At 37.3% G+C, this 24,123-nt stretch overlaps 1 protein-coding gene across 5 annotated transcripts in view; it reads left to right on the top strand.

Moving 5' to 3' along the window:
* SORCS2 (sortilin related VPS10 domain containing receptor 2) overlaps nucleotides 1-24,123 on the top strand; it is a 571,991-nt gene that overhangs the window by 499,627 nt on the left and 48,241 nt on the right. For all 5 annotated transcript variants that reach the window (XM_074904464.1, XM_074904468.1, XM_074904467.1 and 2 more), the window contains exons 10-14: nucleotides 747-893; nucleotides 2,282-2,384; nucleotides 13,160-13,236; nucleotides 19,371-19,462; nucleotides 20,940-21,047. In XM_074904464.1, the coding sequence (XP_074760565.1) occupies nucleotides 747-893; nucleotides 2,282-2,384; nucleotides 13,160-13,236; nucleotides 19,371-19,462; nucleotides 20,940-21,047 (527 nt within the window). The remainder of the gene's footprint in view (nucleotides 1-746; nucleotides 894-2,281; nucleotides 2,385-13,159; nucleotides 13,237-19,370; nucleotides 19,463-20,939; nucleotides 21,048-24,123) is intronic.

Genomic DNA, 24,123 nt, shown 5'->3' with positions numbered 1-24,123 from the left:
CTAATACAGATTGTTTTGAAATAAAATGTTTGCCCAAGAGAAGGGAGAGCCTGTAAACTTCCCCCCACCTCAAGGTTTAACAGGTGAAGGGAGGCTAAATGTGTGGAGGTGGACTGGGTGTGGAAGCGTTTCAGTGCTTGAGAGGTTGATTCAGCCCTCACTGTTTCTTCCCTGGATGATCTGTCTTCATTTCTTTCTTACAAAAGGCAATTGTGCTTCCTAATTCAGTGTTATTTTAAAGGATATTATATTGTATTTTGTTACTGTAACCTATTTGTGTGCTATTTATATGATGTGGGTCACATGACTTCAGTATAAAAGTCAAGATGCTGTTCTAAATTGCTTACATCATTTGTAGAATAACATTTTAGAGATGTCCATGTTTTAAAAAAAATGCAGAGCTGTAATTTAAACAGTAATATGCAGTAAGACCATGCTATTGTAATTTTTTTATTTTGCTGTATAAACTACATGTAATTTGATTAGCTTTCTGACACTGAGAGAACTGTATATCCTTTTTAAATATGTTTAGAAATATAAATCAGTTAGTAATTATCCTCCCCTTTCTCACTTTCCTCTTATACTTTTGCTTTCCTTATTTTTTTTAAGGTATCATCACTTTCCTAGTGGAAAAAGTACCTGAGGTACACAGTTCTGAGCCACAAAAGAGCAGTTAATCAGGGATAATCCTTATTGAAAAAAATGTGTAAGTGCTGGTCATTAACCCTCTCTCCTGTGTGCTTCAGGTCAGAGGTGTAAAAGGAGTCTTTTTGGCCAACCAGAAAATTGATGGGAAAGTTACAACTCTGATAACCTACAACAAAGGCCGTGACTGGGATTTTCTGAACCCTCCAGACATTGATATGAATGGCAAACCAACAAACTGCAAACCTGTAAGTGGCTTTTTTTAGCATATCTTTTCTCTAAAGTGCACGAGAATTATTTGTATGGTAGGATTTGCAGTAGTTCCAACAGCCCAAGAGCTTTGTACTGAGTTTACCAGCCAAACGAGTAGGCAAATCTATTTGCATCACATGTGTAGTGGTTTCACAAGCTGGTAATCCAGTCATTTTATATAGAGTGACTAGTCTGGACTCTCTGTTGCACTGCGTTTCATATTTTAGATCACTTTGACACAAAGAGGACATTTTTTCTTGTGTGTCACCCACAAAACCCAGTTCAGAATAATCATGACAACAGTAATTTGTGTCTGGATATAACAGGCACATTATCAGTCAAAAAGAGCTGATCAATACCTTTTCTCTTTCCATCCTCTGTACTTTTGTTTCATCTTAAACTAAGGTAACCCTTGGCAGTTGCTTGGAAATAAATGCCACAGTTAACTGCATCCAAAAAATCCTTTCCTTTTCTAAGATGATATTTCAGTTTGTTTAGAAATAAATCAGTTTATCCCAGCTACCCATCATATTTTGTTATTTGTAAACCTGTACTGAAAACCTTGTATTTTTCTCACTGACGCTCTGTTCCTTGGGACTTCAAGCTCTGCATTGCCAGGTGAAGTAAATGCTGTTAGTCCTGCCACTGACAGAGTGGCACTGACAGATTACTGACAGATCCCTCTCCAGAAGTGGAGGGCTGGAGCTGCTGGCTCCCTTTTGAAGAGTTCAGGACTCTGCTACTTCTATGTTCAAGCCTGCAGGGCCTGATCCAGAGCTTTCTGAGGGGAGCAGAGGGATCACTGTGGCAGCAGCTCCCAGATGGTGCTGGCAGCCTGCTCCTGGTAAAGCTCGTGGTCAGGCTGCTGCAAGCAATGTGAACTCTGAGTGACGGTGAGCAAAAAGCAAAAAGCAGTGAGTTGTTTAGTGAGGAGAGATGAGGGGTGTGTCCAAAAGTCATTATGCTATATTTCATAGCACTTTTTTTCTCAAAAAGAAATTTCAGTACAAACAGTTGGTTTTAATCATCATTTTACCAGTTACCTGGGACCTAAAACCATGCAATACTTGTTGCTGTTAGTTATCATTTTTAAGCAACTGTTTTGTCAGAAGGGTTTTTTGTATGATCACTTTATCCTGACTTTTTTGAGTTTGGATATCTTATTGCTGAGACAGTGGCAGACTACACAGACATCACCAGAGATTCTTATTAGTTAGATACCTAATATTAACTGGATATTTCAGACTGGACTTGGGAAACAGCCATTCTCTATGAAGACATACATTGCTGAAGCTGCTCTCTGACTGTGCTTTCAATGTTGTAGGACCATAACTGTTACCTCTTGGGGTTTTTTTTAAACCTGTTGTCTTCTTCCCCCCACAAGCCTGATTGCTACCTTCACCTCCATCTCCGCTGGGCAGACAATCCCTATGTGTCAGGAACAGTCCATACGAAGGACACTGCACCAGGGCTCATCATGGGGGCAGGTAAATGCATAACATAATTTTTTGAGGTCTGAATTGTGGCAGCATTCTTTGTAGATCAAGTATTCTGGTTTATAACAATCCTATGATAGAAATACTGCCAGTATAAGGCTTTCCCTGCAGAATAAGCCTTTATGGGATCTCTTGATCATACAATTTAATAAAAAATTGACATCCCAGAGTTGTGTCTTCTAGGATAGATAGATAACAGGATACATTATGCTTCCTTGTGCTGTGTAGTATCTCCTTCCCCATCAGTGTGGTGTGGAGGAGTGATGGTGGCTGAAGGACTTGTCCTACATTCTTTTCCTCTGGAAGTGAGGTGTAGGGCCTCCAGCACCATGATTAGCCCAGAAAATCCAATAAACTGATATAAACAGTGGCCAGGCCTTTGCTTTTTATGCTCAGATACAGATAATTTGTCTTGAAGTTTTTATTAGTTCCCTTTTTGCCTAAAGAGAACTGAAATGAAAACAGTAAAGGCATCTCTGTGATGGGATCAATGCTGGTGGTGAATTCTCCATTATAGCATACATATGGAGCCATGGTACTGTGAAGTGGCATTTAATAAAAGGAATTCCATTGCAATGTTCACTGCTCATCCAGAAAAATATTCTCATACCTCTGTTTTACTTTGTATTCTTGTGATTCATCTATTAATTTTCAGTTTCTTTGTTTCAAAATTATTGAAATGTTAACTGTTCTGAGGTTTTTTTTAAATTGAATTATTATATTCTTATGGATTATGTTTAGGTGAAATACACACATGTAACTGCTTCTCTTTTCCTAAAAGTATATCTGTTTGTAATCAGCAGTGCTTTCTGCCTTAGCTTATACTAGTCCCTGATAAACAGCTTACGAAACTGAAAATTTTCTGAGAATATCATGATGAGCATATTTGGTGCTGAAAGAGACTGACAGCTGCCATTATGTCGATATAACTGAAGATCTGAAATTTCCCCTAGTGTAAATGAGTTTATTTTACTGGAGGCAGGCCTACCTGGTGAAATGCTGCTCTTTTTATTGATGCTGATGAGACTAAGAATTTATGCAGTGCCCTTGTAGATACATATCTCTTAGGTGTTTAATTCACGTTTTATGAATTCCAATATTTAAAAAAATAACTTCCATCTCGTGGATTTTCTTTCTGCATTTTAATGTAGGTTCTTAATTTTAGCCTCACCGTATTGTACCTGGAATGCCTTCTAGTAGCAAATTAAGCAGTGAGGTTTAATCAATTAGTCCATTACTTCTATTTCATTTTTCTTTGTCCTTGCATTATAATCTGATGTGGGGAACTGATATTCTTTGAGATATTGGGTTGATTTCATTTGTTTGGGGTTTTTTTGGAGTTTAAGTGCACTATTTTCTGAGAGGTTATCAGGGATGGCAGGTTGAAGAAGAGTATTTTGCCCTTAATTCCTTCCCAGAGTCAGGCGAGATTTTGTCACTATTACATTGTTTCACTGAAGCGGTAGGTAAATTCATCAACAGCTTTCCTCAATTTGGATATGAGAGCGATGACATCCGGATATCATTAAGAACTGAACTGATGTTAAATTTGACTTGATTGTGGAGAAACCTATTAATGTAATGGAGGTGGTATAGAGGCACCCTCCCTCATAGCAGCTGGCTAAAAACCTGGGAGGGATGCTGTAGAACTAGGAAAAATTTGCCCGAGAGGAGTGCAGTACATCCTTTCTCAGGCAGAAGGTCATGTAGCTGCAAAGAGAGCCAAAGGACTTATTTTAGAGTCTTAAAAATCTTAAAGAGCAACTGCATCCCCTTGCCAACAGACAACCTGAATCAACTCTGATTTTGACTTGCATTTACATTTCTGGATTCAGTGCACATGTTCAGTCTTATCTGGCAAACCTGATATCCTTGTAAACTTACACTTCCTCTCAGAAATAATTTACATACAATGAGCTTGAATTTCTTCTGGCTTGATTCTTGAAATTGATAATCCTATGCAAATCAACAGAAGTACTAGGTTCTTAGCCCATACAGAAATCCATTTATTTGGGCCACATCACACACTATTGGAGTTCTAGTGTTAGATTTAGGTAGAGCACATCTTCTGGAAATGACTGAAGATGATAAAGATCTGTGGAATGTCAGTTGATCACAATGTGTCTAGGAAACATCATTGCCTTTTGCTATGAAAAAGGGAAATGTATTCTGAGGGTGAAGTGGGTAAATAATTGCCAGTGGAGAGAGTGAAATATTAATACTCTGGCAAAATACTGTACAGTGACCATATTAATAAAAATGTGTACAATTTTGATCATCAATTTTCAGGACCAGTGAGCAGGTGCTGAGGACTACATGGCAGTTGATGGAAATAGAGAGTATTTACAAGAAGAAACTCATTAGCTGAGAAAAATAAAGGACAATAAAGAATGTGATTTTTTTTTCATGAAAGTGTAACCATGGACTAGAAACAAGTGATGTAAACAAGTGGATAAGAACTAGAAATTAGAAAACAGTTTATAACCATAAGCACCATGAATTTCATTCTCTCAATAAGAGCAGTGTGACTATCAATCAAAAAAGAAAAAAAAATTAAAAATCCCTTTAACAAGGAGTTTGTCTACTTTATAGGAAGCTTATACAACACAGCTGCTTGTGGTAATAGAAAACCTAACCTGTGATTTAAGGATAGTTTTGATACTGTGCTTGAATATCAGAGCAAAGAAACTACTGAATATTGTTTTAATTTAACAGATAATTAAATGCTGAACAGCATTAATGCTTAGAGCATTTTGGAAAAATGCAATAATAGGATGTTAAAATTGCATCTTTTTAAACTCATATTTACAAATAAAAATTCTACTCTGTTAAAGATGCATAAATAGTTCTGAGGAATGCATATATTTGGCTTGTGTATATATAAATTGTACAGACAGAATACTACATTTTATAGCTGCATATTAAAGTGTTATTTTAAATAACTGCTTTGCTCCCTTTAAGAAATGTAATAGGATTTTGCATTTACATTTGATTTTCATGCATTTTAATCTTGGCAACAGCTTCTATTTCTCACAGCATCAGCTATGAAATGTGTGTCAATTGATGTGTAAATTTTTACTATAAAATTGCAAAGGAGTTTTCTATGAAAAATGTTTAGAGCAGTGTAGATTTTTCAGGTGCTAGTTTACAGTAATTGTCTGCTTAGCTTCCAATCCAGATGGCAAATCAAGCAAGCAGTAAATTCTGCACATTCACAGGAACTGAGGAAGTGCTGGAAAAGTTCAGTTTACTCTTTGTCATGTCAGGCCCAAATACATTGCATACATTGTGATAAATTTCTGTCATTTTTCGCACAAGCAGCATACCAGGACATCACTATAAAAAGGATGAGGGAACAGGGAGATTATTGAGCATTTCCCAGGGCATTTTGGAGTGAAGATCCTGCAGTTCCCTTGGATTTTTGTCGTGTCAACATGTTCCCCCATTCTGATGGTGTGAATTGCTCCCTCAGCTGAACACTTCTTCAGATTGCCAGGCCAAAAATGTCTATCTGGGACATTTAAACACAAATTGGTAGTATGTTTGTTCTACACTGTGACTACAAGTTTACAAACCATGAAATTTTAGTTTATTGTGTATTGACTGAAGGGATATTACGACTGTATTAATTACCAGTAATCTAGACAAGGCACATCTCTTTTTGGAGTAGGTGTCTGGCTATATGCTAAATTTAAGTAGCTGGAAAAGATTTTCCATATTAGAAAGGCTATCAAAGTGTTGCATATGGGGATTATTTCTTCTCACAGTAAGGATGTCTAAAATCACATATAAAAATATGGGTAAATGCAATGAAAAATGCACTTAAAACATGTGCATTAATAGTAAATTGTAAATTAAAGTAATCTCCCATATTTATGTGACCCAGGAGGAACCTGCCAAAATGCCTGAGCGAAGACATACTTTTAATTACTCTCCTGAGATCTATATGTGTTTTTCACAGCTATAGCACCTTTCCACAGAGCTTGGTTGGCCACCAGTCATCACTAAAATACATTGCTTTCTTTCACATCCCTGTGCTACCAACTGCTAAACTGGCATCTGTGAAGTGACAAATAGCTTGAAGAACAATCCTGAATGGTAGTTAGTACCCCTGTATTCTAGTTTTAGGGACTGCCATCTTCACAGGATGGTGATTTGCGGAAACAGACTCTACAACTCAGAGTTATAAAGCAGGTATGTTTACTCCGGCACTGGGGTTCAAGGGGATTTCTCCATAAAGCTTGCATACCCACAGCACATTTTACCAAAAACTTACAGTGTGGTTATACATATTCATTGGATTACACCATACAAATATCCATATGCGTGAGTGAGGCCGGGTTGGTTCTAGAGGCTGGTGTCAGCAGCTGATGTTCTCTTTGCCCCTGCGTGTTGCCTCCTGGGGGACGTCTCGGGGGCTTTTTGGGAGGAAGGCTCACAGTCTCTCTCACCTGGTACTTTTCCCCAGAGCATGCCCAGATTCTCTTGGCCAATTTCTTGAATAACAAGAGGGTTTTCAGCCCGTTTACTCATTCTATCTTATCTAAAAGTACCAGTGTATTCATTTCTACTGTCCATATATGGCTATTTTATTCATTACCAAGACTAAACAGACTAAACTAGTTAAGCACATCTACTTTCCAAGGTCAAGAAGCATTTTTGCTGAACATAGTAATTCTTGGTAAGTTTCCACAGAAAACTGCTTTGTTTTGGTGAACACAGTAGCAGTAGCCCTTGGTAAGCTTCCACAGAACAGTCAGGGCAAGCAGGATTATTAAGCAATATTCAGAAATCGTTATAAGTTGCTATAAGTAAATAAGTTGCAAAGCAGGTGATCATTTCCTTGTATCAATGGAATGTCTGATTTTACCCAGTTACTTTAAAATTACCCTTTACTCAGGACAAGTAGAAAAGCAAAAGAGCGTTTCCTGTATCCCAAAGCACAGTCCGAAGAAGTTTATAAGAATTCAAGTAAGAGGAATGAAAATTGACTGTGCTGAATCAAAAAATCCAAAATACAGAGTTAAATGTTTCCTTTTGTTTCCTAAATTGAAGAAACAAGGTGCCAGAACATAACAGCAGGGAAGTCATATAGAGTCAGGCCAAGAGTCCCTCTAGCACAGCATGCTGGCTCTGTTGGTGACAAAAGCCTTCGGGGAAGTGCTTAAGAACAATTCACGTATATGTGGTCTCCCAGGCCATGTTCTGGGAGAAGACACACACATGAGACTTGTTTCTTGATAAGTGCAAGACAATAAGGTCAAGACAGACTCAAGGTTTACCTCTCCTAACCTACACAGCTCACGAAAACTATCATACCTTGGCCTTCTACCCTCAGACACATCCCTCATGACAAGGGGCATGCCACACACATCCTTAGTTTCATCACATGAAATTTTTGAAAACAAAATTTCATGGCCTATAACTCCCATGGTATTTCAGGTAATTTGAACTGGGTGGGGCAGGGGAAACCTCACAAAAATACATCTTTTGGCCATGGGAGCACCACCTGGGGAGAGCCAGGGCTGAGCACTATGTGGTGTGAACATGGTCAGGTCATGCCAACTGGCCTTAGCTTCAGGACAGTCTTCCCTTACTTCATGTATACGTGGTGTTTGCAACAATGCCATATCTCTTTATTGGGGACAGAGTATGAACCGCTAACAATGCCTTTAACAACAACATATTTAAATTGGATGAGAAACATAGAAGGCAAAGTTAAAGCAAACAGTAATTGAAGGGTCTTCTTTCCTGTTCCTATCATTTAACTACAAAAAGAACATAAAACAAACTTGAGAAGCTTCTGTATTACAAACAAAAATTCTTGAAATTAGATGGCAAAACAATCTGTGTCATGTCAGAGGAATTTTCAGGCCACTTAGTTCAAAAAGTGATGTTAAAATGATAACATTTTTAGCTCTGGCTAAAAGAGCCTTGTCATGGTTTAACCCCAGCTGGCCACTAAGTGCTACACAGCTGCTCGCTTGCTCCCCCACCCCCCCCCAGCAGGATGGATGGAAGAGAATTGCAAGGGTAGAAGTGAGAAAACTCATGGGTTGAGGTAAGAACAGTTCAATAATTCCATGCACGCACCCACCCCACCTGCCCACCTCCCCACTAGGTTTATTGCTGAGCACAGCATCACGTGGTATGAAATATCCCTTTGGCCAGTTGGGGTCAGCTATCTTGTCTGGGTCCCCTCCCAGCTTCTTGTGCACCCCCTTCCTACTCCATGCCGGGGTGGTGTGAGGAGCAGAAAAGGCCTTGACACTGTGTCAGCACTGCTCAGCAGTAACTGAAACATCCCTGTGTTATCAACACCGTTTCCAGCGCAAATCCAAAACATAGCCCCATTCTAGCTGCTATGAGGAAAATTAACTCAACCCCAGCCAAAACCAGGACAAGCCTGCAGCTGATTACCCATTCCAGCTGAAGTAACTTTTTCAGTATGGACCTGAATTGCCTTCAGTGTATTAGATTACCTTTACTTGTTACCACAGATGGATTTTGAGATCTAACACAGACCCACTAAAATGATAGAAAAGTTTCCATGTTGTAATGGTACACCTGGAGTTACTGCAGATATTTACAGCTGTAGTAAGGAACACAGGTTTTGGCGTGATTTGCCAGACAAACAGCACACTGATGTTTGTGGGTGTGAGGTATAGTCCAAATGCTTCAGGATGTGGTGGGAATGGTACTTACACACTGGAAATGTTGGCTTCCAGTCAGGGCTGAGCATAATTTGCCTGTTTCTCACATTCTGTATCACTTGATTGAGATGTCAGTTGTGCATGTGTGTTATTGGCTGCCGCACTTACCAAAATACAGTTCATAATTCTCAGATACGGCACGGAAAATTTCAGATGTCTCAGTTCTACTTTGAGTGGTCCTGTGACTTCGCAGTTGTTTGTTTGTAATGTTATTAAGGTCAGGATTTTTTTCATTTCATTTGATGTGAATTGGATGTAAAGAGGTTTACAGGGTGCTATTACATGTGCTTTGTTTAGTTAGCTGGCTTAATCCAGTAATGTGACAAACTGATCTAGCTGGAGGCTAAAATCATGTGCTTTATTTTAAATCTCAAGAACAGAATGTCCTAAACCTTTGAAGTTATTTTTTATTAGATCATAAAAAATAAAGATAAAACAATATATATAACTCTTTAAATAGAGAAAACTCGTAACTCTTGTGTGACATGTTAAATAGAAAGGTTTGTACATAAAACTGTAGTGAGTCTGGTAAGTTCTTTGAAGGACTTAGCTTTATTCTGGTTTAATTTTTTTAGGCTAAGAGCTTTCAAAGATATACTTGGTTTAACAAACTCATCATACACCCCTATGTTTTCTTATGGAAATTTACTTCTGCCTGTCACCTCTGAGGTTTGGCTGCAAGGTTGCTTCCCGCTTCAAACAACCCCGTGTGCTTTTCAGGAGCCTCCCTGTCTCCATTGGTCATGCATGTTTCCTACTTGCTGTCTCACCCGCTTTTTCCTTCTGACTCCACTGATGCTGTTTTTCAACAAGACGTTGTCTACAGTAGCCACATAGCAAACTGCAACTAAATTGACAAGTTTTATCTTCCCTTACAGAAAGGATTCTATTACGTTCTTGAAGACTTGACTTTATAAAATTTGCAAAATTATGGAATATAATTGCATCTCCTAATAAATCTGGAACTAGTGGAAATTACGGCATTCAGTAATGTGCAGAACATTATGTCAGCAATCAGAAGTTCCTGCCTGCACCACTTCTAGGTTTTCACCCTTTGCTTGGAGATGGACAACTTTCAAAGGTCAAAGAGCAGTGAAGTCCTTTTTCCCAAAGCAGTACACCAGCCTTTATTCCAAGTCTGTCATCATTTGTGGTTTTTGACAGAATAGCATTTCTCTGTAATTATAACTGAGTCCACAAACTCCTTTTGCTCATTTACCAAGAAAAATCAATAAAGGTAAAACCAAAACTAGGAGATGTCATGCCTGTCTTGTTGCGGAGCTGCAATTACAAAGCTGTTGCTAATATCTTTCAGTCATTACCATATCAGCTGGATATAAAAGGCTTTCTAATGAAGCACAAGTTGATGCTGCTTAGTTCACAGACTAATTCTCCATTAGCTAAGGCAATTTACCACTGCAATTTTTAAAGTGCAGATCCATAGTAATTCTCAAAGTAAAGACCTACTCATGCAAGTAGATTTCAGTAAGTGGTGTAAAGAGGTAGAATAAACAGGAACAAAACTAACAATGCATTCATTAAAGGTATCCGAGCAAAGAAGGGTGCAGACTGACAGCAATGCTTTAGATTCTAGCAAGCAAATAAATACTTCTATCCTTAGCTATCCCGCAAAAAGAGACCTGCGAGTAATTGCAGAAGCACGAGAACATACCTGTTCACAGAAATATATACCAGTGAAAACTATACAGAGAAAAGTAAGAATTGTGAAAGAAATATGTTTTTTATAAACAACAGATCAAACCTCCCTTCCATTCTTTCAATCCTGAGAAGGTAATTTCTCATCCATACCTTCTTCTAGTTAAGATAATTTTTCCTGATCTTTGCTCACATGGGTTTTTAGGATTCAAAGAGAGAGTAAGTTCAAAACGGCCATTAACCAAATGTTTTTAAATAAACCTGTATTTGGGGAGAAAATACAACTGAATTCAAGTGTGACGCTTCCATTTCAAACTGTCTCGTTAGGTAATGTTCACATTTAATTGTTGGGGTTTTTTCTCTTATTATTGGACTATCTGCCTAAATGAATGCAACGTGACTGTAACCAAAATGTGTAATTTTCCAAGGACTACTGGACAGAATAAAACCTAAATTAAATCTGTTCTTAAACATAAATTGAAACTTTTGTTAGGCCTATGGTCCTTTGTCCTTAATTCCAATGGTATAGTTGTGACTTTCTGTCAATTTCTGTCACAGAGGTTTCGTTTTGATTGCTGGTATCACTAGAGCCTTTGTTTCTTAAAGCTAGACAGACGTGTGAAAATGATAACCCTTTTGTGAAGCCATATGATGGCCCTGGCTACCCCAGCTGCAGCACCCGACTGAGCAGGCAGAGCAGTGGGAAAGTGAGACCCCATGTCTGCCAGGCAAGCACCCCACAGCGTGCGTGCTGACTTAGGGGTGGGCTGCTTTTCAAAGATGAAGATGTTTCAAGGAAAGAATAGGGGCTGTTCACTCCACAGTTACCTGTTTCTCTTTCCTTCTCACTTGGCACAACTGCTGTCACATCCAGTAGTAGTCATGAGGGTCATCCCTGCACTTTAAGGCTAAGCTGGTTTTGGCACATTTCTAATCTTGCAGGTCATACATCTACTTCATCCATACAAGCCAGGTTCTTAAGTAGGTGTTAGTCCACATCACCTTTATCCATACTGTACTGACCTTATTAAATCTCCTCATTGCCTACCGGAATAGGGTCTTATTTTCAAAATTACATGACTGTGCTGAATTATTTGATAAATGAGAGCATGTGAAATGAGTTGGAAAGATGAAAACCCAAGAGGGGGCAGTGGCATCTTCTGAAATGTTAGAGGAAGTTGAAAGAAATGAACCAACTCCTATAAATTCCCTGATTCAACATAAATTTCCTAATCCTGTCTAGACTGTGTTTAGGGTTAAGTAATGTAGAGTTATACCATTAAACAGTGGAGAATGTACAATCTTGATGGTCCAGACAGAGCATGTATTTTGAGCAGTGGGTGCTGTCATTCCTCTCAGGATCCTTTCAGCACTAGTGAGCATGTTCTGCATAAACAGATCTGGTTTGATGTTTAAAAACTGCTATTTATATAACACAAGTGAAATTTCATACTGCTATCCTAATCTCAAGTGTTTTCTTTCCTCTTCTCTTCTGCTTGAGAGGATCTGCTAACTTTTATTTCTACTGTAAAAACATGCAAACCATATATTTAAGTCAAAATTCCCTGGAGGACATAATTTAGAAGGAATATTGTGCTATGATTGCTTCTCCCCTAGAACACTGCAAACTGCCTAGTAGTATAATAGTTTGCTGTTTGAAATACTACATTTCAAAAGATGGAGATTACAGTATTTGGGATTGCATCTGCCAAGATCATCTTCCACAAGTTTGTTTTAACACTTCTGTTTGCTTTGCAGCATGCTGAATGCTAGCTACTGCTCCTCAGTGCTTTTTGTCAAAATATTCAGTAGCTTCCTTGTCAATATTTAGGTAAATCAAATAATTCTGCTTTAGATTCTTCTGTATTTACACCCTTTTTCAAACCCCCTGACCCATCTTTTCAGTGTTACATATTTCTCTGGATCCTAGATTTTGCTGCCACTTCATAAACTCTTACAGATAAAACATTTTTTACTTCGACAATTTAAGTTCGAGATGAATAATTTTATAGAATGTGATTAAGGTTAAGGTATGGCTTCTGAGTTTATCAGTGTTTCAGACTTACATCTTAAATATGTGACCTTTTATAATACTTTTTCATCATGCAGCAACAAAACTAAAATGTTGGTTTGGCATCTGCATTTCAGTATTAGAATTAAGAATTATTGCTCCCACCTATGGATAATTAGCAATGTAAAGGAAGCAGTTTAAAGTGTACGTAGATGTTTTTTACAGTTTTTATGTAGTGCTACCAGACATGAAGTAAGCCTTCTGATCATCTGAGTTTAGTTCTTGCTCTGACCTGGAAACTTTCCCACTCTGACTGATGTAAGGACTAGATCCAACCTCTCTTGCTCATGTGGGTGCAACTCTTGTTTCCTCCTGTTTTGTGACAGGTAACCTGGGGTCTCAGCTGGTTGAGTATAAAGAAGAGATGTACATAACATCTGACTGTGGGAACACGTGGCGTCAGGTAGGACACAAAAATCATCAAAGGTATCTGGAAATTTTAAAGTACCCAAAGAGATTAATCTTATAATGCTTAATTTGTCTTTATATACCCACTCTTTTGAGGGAGGTGGCTGTTATTATCCCCATTTCGCTTGGAATCTGGGAGAGATTAAGAAGATGATTTGCAAAGACTCATATTGATTTTGCTATCAGGTTCAGCTAAAACTTGAATATTTTTGTCTCTTTAAAGATATTATAAGTATCTTGCATAAAATAATAGAGTCTGTTTAGGTTTTTACTAATTTAAGTAATCTTCCTATCCTAATGATGAAGTGGACTTGGGCTAGACCTTGCAGTACAAATATTTCAAGTTAAAAGACATGGCTTAGGTACAAAGGCAGAAAGTCTTTTGCTTCATAGTCTAAAAACTGGTACCGAAGCTTAAACTTTGTTCTTCACTGAAACTGAGAAAGTGAAAAGATATTTTTTAAAAAAACAATAAACCTTTGAATGTCTTTTAATATGATTTAATCAATTCTGTGACTACAAGCACCAAAGAATTAAAAAAAGAACAGTTATGTAGTAATGTCATTTGAATTCTGGATGTCTTTTGCTTCCAATGCCTAGTGTAAATTTAAGCATTGCACCTTTATTATGTATTTCTTCCTAAATTGCTCTGTCTCAGCAATGCTTAATCACAGGGATATTTTCTTTCTGTGTGTATATAGCAACAACAGACAGTGTGATCTGGAATCCACTTATAATGTATATCCAGGAGAAAAAAAAAACACCCTCAAAGGGCCAAAGTGTGTCAAAAAGACAATTAATTTCAGTTAAAATATTGTTTTGGTGTTCAGCTGAAATAAAATTAAGCTGTGTTATTTTCTGAGAGCAAGTAAGTGTGAAAATATTCTCACCAGTGCTACCAAGCTTGGAGAGTTTGAGATTAAAAGAGGAAAATACAGTTTATTATATTGCTATTGTAGGGTGCTATTTGTACTCCGCAGAAAGACTTTTTAAAAGAAATACATTATTTTTGTCATGATAATGTCCTTTGAGGTTTAAAAGATAAAATGTTATGCCAAATTCTTTCTTGAAATCTAGCATATGATAAATAGGTTTTTAAATGCAAAAGCCTTCCAGGATTTATAGTGGGTACTGTGTTGTCTGATACTTCACAGAGGACTCATAATTTATTGTCACAATTTGCCAAAGTTCTATAGTTTTTCTGGGGTGAAAAATAAGAAGAAAAGACTTAAGGGAATCAAATTCACATTTTTGCTGCTTTTTGTTTGAGACACACTCAGGCAAATGATATGTGATGAAACTTCACCTTAAGATGACTATTCCTGCTGTAAAACCAACCACAAACTGATCCCTCATTATGACAGTCAAAATGAAAAACACCATTGCTAGCTTTATTTTAATTAAAACTGCTGCGAGGCATTTGAAGGAGCTTACTCAATATGTGTTATCAGAGTGAAAATGTAGATTGTTGTATGTATTTCATGGCCTCACTGTTTATGATCAAACATAATCTTTCAATGGACAGCAGCACTTTTCCTCTCTCTGTCGGAGTTCACGCAACAAAAGACAAGTCTTCAGTCTGAGATGGGAGTTATTTAGACAGTATATTACAGGTCTTGTGAGCTGGTAAAAGCAGAACAAAGCTCATGTTTTGGCACAACCCTTCAGGTGGGTTTAAGTCACTGACTTGGAAACTTTGTGGTTGTCATGAGTGAATGCCTGTAACCTTTCTCACATGCCACACATCATGTTGCTGGGCTGTCTACAGACGAAGAGAAGCAGTCTGTGCTTACATAGAGTGACAGCAACGCAGAAGAGAAATATAAAAGACTTAAAAGGAAAGGTAGTTCAAGGAATTAATTAAAAGCTTTACTGAAATAATAGCAGTATTGATTCATAGGAATGTAGGCCTGGGAGGAAGGTCCAAGATCATGTAATTCAACAATTTGCTCTGAGACAACATCAAACATACTAGAAACATCTCTAACAGAGGTTTGCCAGGCTTATTTGTTAGCCCTTCACTGTAGGAGATTCTTCAGTCTGACTGTGGCGTGTCACCACTCTTCATAGATTTTTTTGAATATTTAACTTAAGCAGACTATGCTTTTTGCTGTTGTTCTTGCAGTTTCACAAGTTCTGCAAGATAAGTTGATTTCTCCTTGTCTCTGGAGAGTAGTAGTTTCCTGTCACCTTTGAATAACTTTTCAGATGTTGAAAGGTGATTACCATTTCTACCCAGAGTATAGGGTTTTCCCACTTGGAAAACAGCTAACTCAAATCCATTTATTTTCCTAATGGATCAGATTTCTAAAGCACTTTTACTTTTTGTTGCTCGTTAATTGGACTGTGTAATATGACATCCTTCTCCTGAAGCATGTAAAACTGAATGCAAAATTACAAATTTTATCAGTACTAAACAGAATGAAATGATTGCCCTTGATGTCTTGACATTACTGGCATCTCATTTTGGTAGATTTCTCTTCTTTGCACCACCATCACATTGTTGACTCAGATTCAGTTTGTGATTCTAACTGGGACCAGTCCTTGAGTTCCTGAATTTGTAATACATTCTCAATTTAACAGTGACCTAGTGATCATTTTCCTTCCATAATTTCTTAACCAGCTGTATACACTTAAAGATTTCAATGGAACCCATATTTTCATAGCTTGCATACAGTAAGGTCATATGAGAGTTCATATCCTACTATGGTAGGATATACAGCCAGTGTTTATAGGTAGAAATAAAAATTACCGAATGAGAATTTTGTGAAATTAAGTAAACACTAGTGATAAATGGAAAAGTAAAAACAAGGATTGTGATTACAAGTAGCCAGAATATCACTTGGGCTGGCACCAGTTGTTGTTCTGGCTTTCTGTTGCACGATGCCTGAGCTGCTTGTTGGTATCTCCTGAAGCCATCACTCCACTGTGTACCATTTTAAGGCAAACTGAAATTTGTGACTGTGTATTGTACAACATTGCACTGTAAATAGCAGTAGTTTAGGAGCTGATTGACAAGTATCTTAAATGTCCATGCAGCAGCCATAATCTGGCCTGTAAGGGAAGTGAATCTCACCTTGATGTTATCATGAACTATGTGGGCTTAGATCATCTTAAGTGACCCACGAAGATGTAGCCTAAGGTGAACTCCTGGGACATATATGTCTATTTGCAAGGTTTCTCTATTACGCCAGGCAAACAATATCATAAAATTCATTAATAAACATGATACTGAGTCAGACAGATAAATAAATCTTGCATCTTGGGAGAAATGGGCTACCTTTGAACACAATTTCAGACCATACAGGTTTTAAACTACTTTTTCCCCTGTGGGGCCTGTTTCTTCAGTCATGGTTTTTAAAATATTAGGATACTCTGTCAAATGCTAAGTATGACCTTGCGTATACATATGAGTTTATTTTATTTATTTATTTTTTAAATTATTTATGTTCACAGTTATGGTTGCCATTGCTATTTCAACAGCATCTGTTAAAGCACTGTACTTGAAATAGGGCAAGCAGACTAAGAGAAAGGTCTGGCTTTCAAAATAAATGGCTTAAATAAACAGAAAAAGTCAGCAACAAAAAGCCTTTCATATTTGCTCTGCTACCAAAGTAACTAGTGTATCAACAAAACGCTCAATTAAGCTAATAAGGTTACACAGAAAGTCTGTTGTATATCTAGGAACTGAATCTAGACCTCTGGAGCTTTAGTCCAGTGCTTTGTTGAAATATTATTTCTCTATGTCAAATCCTTTTGTATCAAAGCAATTTGGGAAACCTTTGTTTAAATGAGAATACTTGTTTTTCTGTAGACATCTTAAGAGGTAACACCTTTTAAGCACAACAGGAAAGGCTGCGATCCCAGCCTCTCACCCCTGGGAAGCTCCAACTGTCATTCTGTGTAGGAAGACTTGTGTTTCTACATTTGAATTTAGAAATGGATGTCACTTGGTGAGAGAAGCAAGTGACTTTGGGTATTTTTGGTTACTTTTGAAACTTCCGTATCTCAGAGTAAAACTGTGTGGAGTAAATTACTCTTAAGATCATTTAAACATGTTTTCTTTGATTTAATGGAGCTCTGCTAATTGCTCCTAACAGATATTCTGTCCTGAAATAGCTGCTGAAGTTGTTAGGACAGACACAAGAAAAACATTTAGAGCAGAGGGAAGAAAGGGACAGAAAAGAAGTGGACATTATGATTATAAAGCTCATAATGTGCTCGAAAAATTACAGAATAAGGAAAAAATAGAAATAGGTTATAAAAATCTAGTTCTGTAATGGCTGGCTACAAGCAAGGATCATAATAAATTTATTACCTGGCTTTAGCTAGTGGAGAGACATACATCAGAATTTGTGGCTGACTGAACACATGTCTCTTGTTCCTGGGTTTGAACTTCAGTTCTGACACTGGGACCACCTTTATCTGGATTTTTTGCGAACTGTCTTGGGTTTGTTTCCAGAAAGTAGAGATGTTTGGTATTGTGCTGCACTCCACAAGCATGAAATCATTAATTCTTTTCGATGTACTATAGATTAAGATATTTCATAAGGAATTTAATAAATTTTGGTTATAAAATGTTTGAAATGTGTGCAAGAAGAGCATGATATAAAGATAGCATTAATATGCCTGTAATGTGTTGGCTGTGCCTTATGGTGTGCTGAAGCTGGGGTACTAAAATGCTGCATGAGGAACTGCCATGGTGCTTTTCTGGGAAAACATAGTTTGGATCAAGTGATGCAGATATCAGCTTCCTTTATCATCAGTATGATGATGAAGCTTTTGGAGACTTCCTGTCCCAACATATACTGTTTCATTTTTATTTGAAAAAAAGTTCAAAGTTTAGAGGAGGATCAAAACTCTGCTTGCTTATCTAACTCCAGCTGATCTCATCCTTTTGAAATGCATCTAAAATTAATATCTGTCCTTTACTGAATTGTCTTCTAAAATATGCAGCTGTGTGGAACAAGTAGATAGGACTGTAAAATGCCTCATATCAGGGGTTTGCCTGTAAATTGGCAACACTGAAAAACTGATCAGACACTTGAAGCCCTAGGATTCCCATAAAATATGTTCTTACTAGATGAGAGGAAGACTGAATTCTCAACCCAAATTACATGCCTACTATTTTTGAAGTAGTTGTGAATGTGCTGTATGATACTTTTTCTCCACTCCAATTCAGTCTTGCTGATAATTACTCTAAATATAGTATTTAGTATTGCCAAAAAAAAAGGCTTTTAGTACTGTCCGTAGGTTTTCATTCACAAGGCAAAGTAAAACTAACCTTTATGTTTTTCACCTTTGCTCTGTAAAGCATGTAGGAGGCTTCATGTTTGTCCATTAACTGCTAAGTGTGTGTAGTAACTCTCACTTTATCACCTGTGCTTATGTTAAATGAACTTTCACAGGTTAATAACATGAGTAAACCCTGTCATAAAACAGATTTCAGATGCAAAAAATGGAAGATTTCTCCTGTTTGTTTATTTTAGTACTGCTGCTGAACTCTATAAAATGAATGAAAATAATTCGGGAAATTTTGAATCCTTTACATCATTAAATCAATATTACATGTATTTTTGGTTCAGAACTCAGAACAGCCTCTGTGGAATCACATGAAGTTTGAATTTAAATAAATCATTGACACTGGAAATGCAGAAGACATGCTTGCACCAATTATTTCCAGTTTTGCAGAATCTGGAGAACATGTGAGAAAGTCACAGACAGCAGTACTTTTCCTATTTTTCTTAGAATTAGTCTACAAAGCATTTTATTCTGCAAGATACACAGAATATGGCAAATACCAAAGTAAGGTGATAGGTCACTTGGTGATATATAATAGGAAGGAATGCAGAATGCATACTGTGAGAAATATAAGGTTGGGCTAAAATCACTTTAGACAGTTTAATCTGACTGTGATTTGAACCTGAACGTTTTCTGATTCACCTGCTTAACTTTCTTTTCTTCTACAGCTGAGAGAAATATAAGAGTTAAACTGACTTTTATGTCCTTTTCAATTTGAAGTGTGGACATTATAAAACATAAAGTCTTTTAATCCTGGTTTGCTTGTACATTTTATTTCAGCTGGTTTTACATTTGCTTAGCTGGTATTTCTTTTTGTCTGCCTTGTAGGTCTTTGAAGAAGAGCACCATATCTTGTACCTGGACCATGGTGGAGTTATTGTGGCCATCAAAGACACATCTATCCCTCTGAAAATACTCAAGTAATCCTACAGTCGATTTGAGTAGAACTATTGTGTATTTGAGAGCTCAGGCAAAGTTCAGAGATTAAGATGAGCATTTCAATGTGATTATGTATGAAATGCAGGTGGAGTCAGCTTAATTTAACATTCATTAAGTCAACAAAGTCGAGGTGGATGTTTTCTTAAAGACTGCTTCATGGTGCTTAAGGTACCATGGCATAATGCATTAATCATAATGAAATTTCCTTGCATCAGTGTGTAGGTGGTTTTGCTTAAAAGTCTGTCCTGAAACTCTACAGTACAAGACATGTTCAGCATGATTGTTATCTGCTACTGGTTTGCACCAGCAGTATATGGCAATGATGATCAACCAATCACGCATATGTGGCTTAGATATCCAGTCATGATACTTCATTCATACTGTAGTAAAACTCTGTCCCTTCCGAGGGGCACAGTGAATGAAGACACTGGAGAATAGCTTTAAGTTGCTCTGGCAAGAGCAATATCATTTGGACTTTGGAGCCAATGGGGAAAGGACTTAAGAGTGCTTATGTACTGTGTAACACAGTATACAAGAAGCCCAGTTCATCTGAGATACTCATGCACGAATTAACTGAAGTATGCGTAGATCCTGTCATATAGCGACAATGTAGTAAATGGTCTTTTCAGCTTGTTTGGCAGGAAAGGTTTGCTGCAAAACATTTTGTTATAAAATACTGCATGGTTATAAAAAACCTGCATGATAGTGAAGCAAAGTTTGGTAACCTTATGTAATGGCATACAAAACTATCATCTTCAGCATGAAAAATGTAAGAGATCTTTAACAGTTGTGACTAGGTTTGTTTTTACATAATACTCTGTGCACTAATAGGAACTAGGCTCTGTACTTGCTTAGCTAGAATGAAAGTCATCATTAACCTACTATCCAAAAGACCTGGAGGAAATGTGCAGAAGGAAAGAGGCTTTGGTTCATAAATTTTGGGTGCACGGAGTATGTGGAGTATGTTTTTCTGATTCATCAGCATCTTTTGCGAATTTTTTAAATGGATGGTATGAGTTGTGAAGGGCCATCATCTTGGTGCCTGCAGTTACTGCACCTCCCACATGTTGTAGCAATTGGGCTGGTTTGCCTCTCATGTTTCAACTCTGCTTAACAGGTCTGTAATTCAGAGACTACTAGAAAGAATAAAGTGTAAATTCACTTACTCTTGAACCTAGAAGGTAGCAAGATAGTTTGTTGACAGACCTTAGTTTTTATCTGCATGAGAATTTCTATTGTTGTGGCAAATTTATTATACACCTTCTAATAAAGACCTGAGCTCCTGGATACATTGCTGAGAAAAAAAAATCACATTAATACGATACATTGTCCTGGCATATTGTATTTTCGTGATCGCAAATCCTGGGCTTTAGTAGTGAGTGGATGTTTTTTTGAATAAATTAATTCTGTTTTGTATAATAATATTTGTAAATGAAAACCATTTCTGCTTTTTTACAGGTTCAGCATAGATGAGGGCCAGACTTGGAGTACACATAATTTTACCAGCACTTCAGTCTTTGTAGATGGATTACTTAGTGAACCTGGAGACGAGACACTGGTCATGACGTAAGTTCCTGGTTTCATCTCTATTTTTCAGGGCTCTCTCTGCACTTGAGCATGTTTTTAGTTGTGGATGTTTGTGAGATCGTCCTCGAGTCAATGTCTTTTGCTTTTTGCAGTCACATAGAATCTTACACTGATTTCCAAACAGCCCTAGTATGCAACCTGTCTTTGAAATTAATTGAGTGCAGTATTTCACATTGTAAAGATGAACTCTTATGTTGATATGAAATTTTTCAAAGTTACCACCAGGAAGAGTGGAATAATAGGACTGCAAATACAAATCCGAGAAACATAGGTTAAAAAATAACTATTTCCTACATTTTTTCTGTTTTCTAGAGATTCTTAGGCAGACTTCAAAAATGTTGAATAGCTATCCTTTCTTCTTGTGAAAATTGTCTTCACAGTGTAAACAACTATATTGTTGTCCTAGTAACTAGCATTACAGTACTTTGTGTAACCAAACATAGCTCCAACAAATGCACGTTTTTATTCTGTGCAGTGATTGAGGCAGATACAGTGAATAGAGTTAAAAATGACCAAATTCTGCAATGCAGTCCCCCGGGTTTTTTTGTTTGTTTGTTTGTGTTTTTTTGTTGTTTTGTTGTTTTGTTGTTTTCCCGAAGGATCAGGGACATCTGGATCTGAGCTGCAGGTTTTGCTCTGTCTCTAGGATAAATGCTATTATTTTAAAACTGACTGTAAAAAACACCTGTCCAATTAGGGAGAAAGACACATGCTGACTTCAGCAGGAAAGGGGAATGCACTCAGAGATGTGCAGGTTGTTACATGTGCTCCTATCAGAACAGCTTGTGTGATCCTTTGTATTGGAGCTCAGTGTGTTCATGACAAGGTTTTTCTCCTAAGAGCCTTTGATGTGTACCGGTAGCATTTTCCCCAGGAAAGAACTAAATAGCCCAGTGTGGAGTTGTGTAAAGGTTCCTCAGCAAAACAGAAATCCCACCCAATGTACTTAAAAGCATTGTGCCAAGTTCATAATGCTATACTGTGTAGGGGTGATTTTGGTCTGTTAGTTCTTTCACTGTCCCATTTATCCTCTCTTATATGTATAAGACCTGAGAAGAACAGTATTACTCCACCATCTTCCCCTTCTGTCATGCATAGGATTTTTTTATGGTATAATATATGCCACACAGAGATACTTATGCCTCTGAATGAAGGATTTCCATTGATTCAGTGGAAGTAGAGGGATCAAAAGCTTATCCTAAACTGTACTTACTGTCAGATAAAAAGGTGTGTGATGACTATATGCTCTGTGGATATTTCTACTATTAAGTATCATTAAAAACAGTGATTTTGTGAAGATGTATTTAAATATCTGGCTGAATAGGCTAAAGAGCTCATGTAAAATTATACCTTTTTGAAGTCATCCATCTGAAATATATAAAACTGTAGCTAGATTTGGTACTTGAGGCCAGATTGACAAAAAGCATCATGTGATTTGCATGTTTCTAAGGGCAGAACAAGAGTCTGACTCCAGCATCTCAATGCCAGGCTTGTAGGACCTTACTTTGCAGCTAGTTCTACTGAACATAGAGGATATCAACCACTTACTGTCACAGACTGGCTCTGAGAAGACTTTCAGCCTTCCTACCAGACTCTAAAGATAATGGGAAGAATTAATTTACAGTATGTGTTTCCTTTTTGCCATTGTATCAGCTTCCTACTGCTTTGGATTGGGTTTTACCTTCAGGGTGACATTGTCTGCCCAGTGGTGCTGTCTGACTTTACATCGAGACCTTTTGTTATTCTGTCTGGCTTAGTTTTTTTTCTCCCAAACCTCCACACTTGTGTTAAGTTTCTGTGCATGACTTAATCTACAGTGATTTGCTTCTTTTGAGAACTGTCATCCACTGATATGCACTCCCCACCCCCCCCCAAAAAAAAAAATCAATTATGCCATTTTTGCATTTTATTAGATAAAAGGTGTTTTTGTTTTCTGGGTAGAACATGGCAAGGTGAACATGTGTATAGTAATGGGAATAAACTAACTGTCTTTCACCCTGAAGAATCCCCAGATCCGTTACTAAAGACCTAGTCTGACATTTTTTACTTCTACAGGAATTTAATTTTCTCCCTTTGGTAGAGAGTTTGTTTGAGTAAGGACTTTGCAGATTTTGACATTGGACTCTTTACCAAAAATTAGTAGAGATAACTTAGTTCTGAGGCAGGAAGGTATTAGCTGAAAAAGCATACAACAAAATTATGGAGCAGAGAGTGTTAGGGATTTCCCTCAAGGTTTTTAATTTTTATTTTAAAAAAATCCACATAAAAGATTATTTGGGAAAGACATGTAAGGGACCTAGTAACACTGTGTGTAAGAGAGACTTCTCATTCTCTAGCATGGTTACTGGGATGTTAACATGACTCATCGGGGACTTCCATTTGAATTCCTGTTCTGTCCTAACATCCAAAATGAAGTGGTCTGGAAAGCTTTGCTGAAAAAATGGGGGAATGTGAAACTGGTAGCCTTCTTCATTTCAGAAAGTTTTGTGTTTTCTCCAAAACAGAGAAAAAACAAATGTTGACGTGTCAAAAGTTTTCATAAAACTGACTTCTTATCTGCCAGTTAACATTAATCTAAATCATTCATCCAAATCCCCTGCAGTATTCAAAATATGTACACTCAAATGCCAAGGAAAATTTATTTTATTCCATTGTTCTCTGCAATAGACCTAGTTAAGATTTTTAGGAGTTTTAAGTGGTAAAGTATTAAAAACTTTAGGAAACTGATTTTATGTAATAATCAGTTTCCGAATAGACCTAGTTAAGAGTTTTAGGGAAGATAAGCAATAAAGTATTCATAAAGTTTAGGAAGCTTGATCTGTGTGAAAATCAATTTCTGACTGACAGCTTAAATCCGCCATTTATTGCTAAATGTATAAGTAAGGTTTGCTAAGAAATTTTCTCAACTAATTGATATATATTCATCAAAATAGTGCATGGTCTAGTAGGCTTTATTTTGTTCTAAATCTTTAAGAATGAAAGCTACTGCAAGCCAGTGTTATACTTAACAATAGATTATATGTAGGAAAAATGACTTAATAACGCTGGATTGAGT

The sequence above is a fragment of the Athene noctua genome, chromosome 4 (genome assembly GCF_965140245.1).
Source record: "Athene noctua chromosome 4, bAthNoc1.hap1.1, whole genome shotgun sequence".
Lineage (NCBI taxonomy): Eukaryota > Metazoa > Chordata > Aves > Strigiformes > Strigidae > Athene > Athene noctua.
This window is presented reverse-complemented; position numbering and strand designations above follow the sequence as displayed.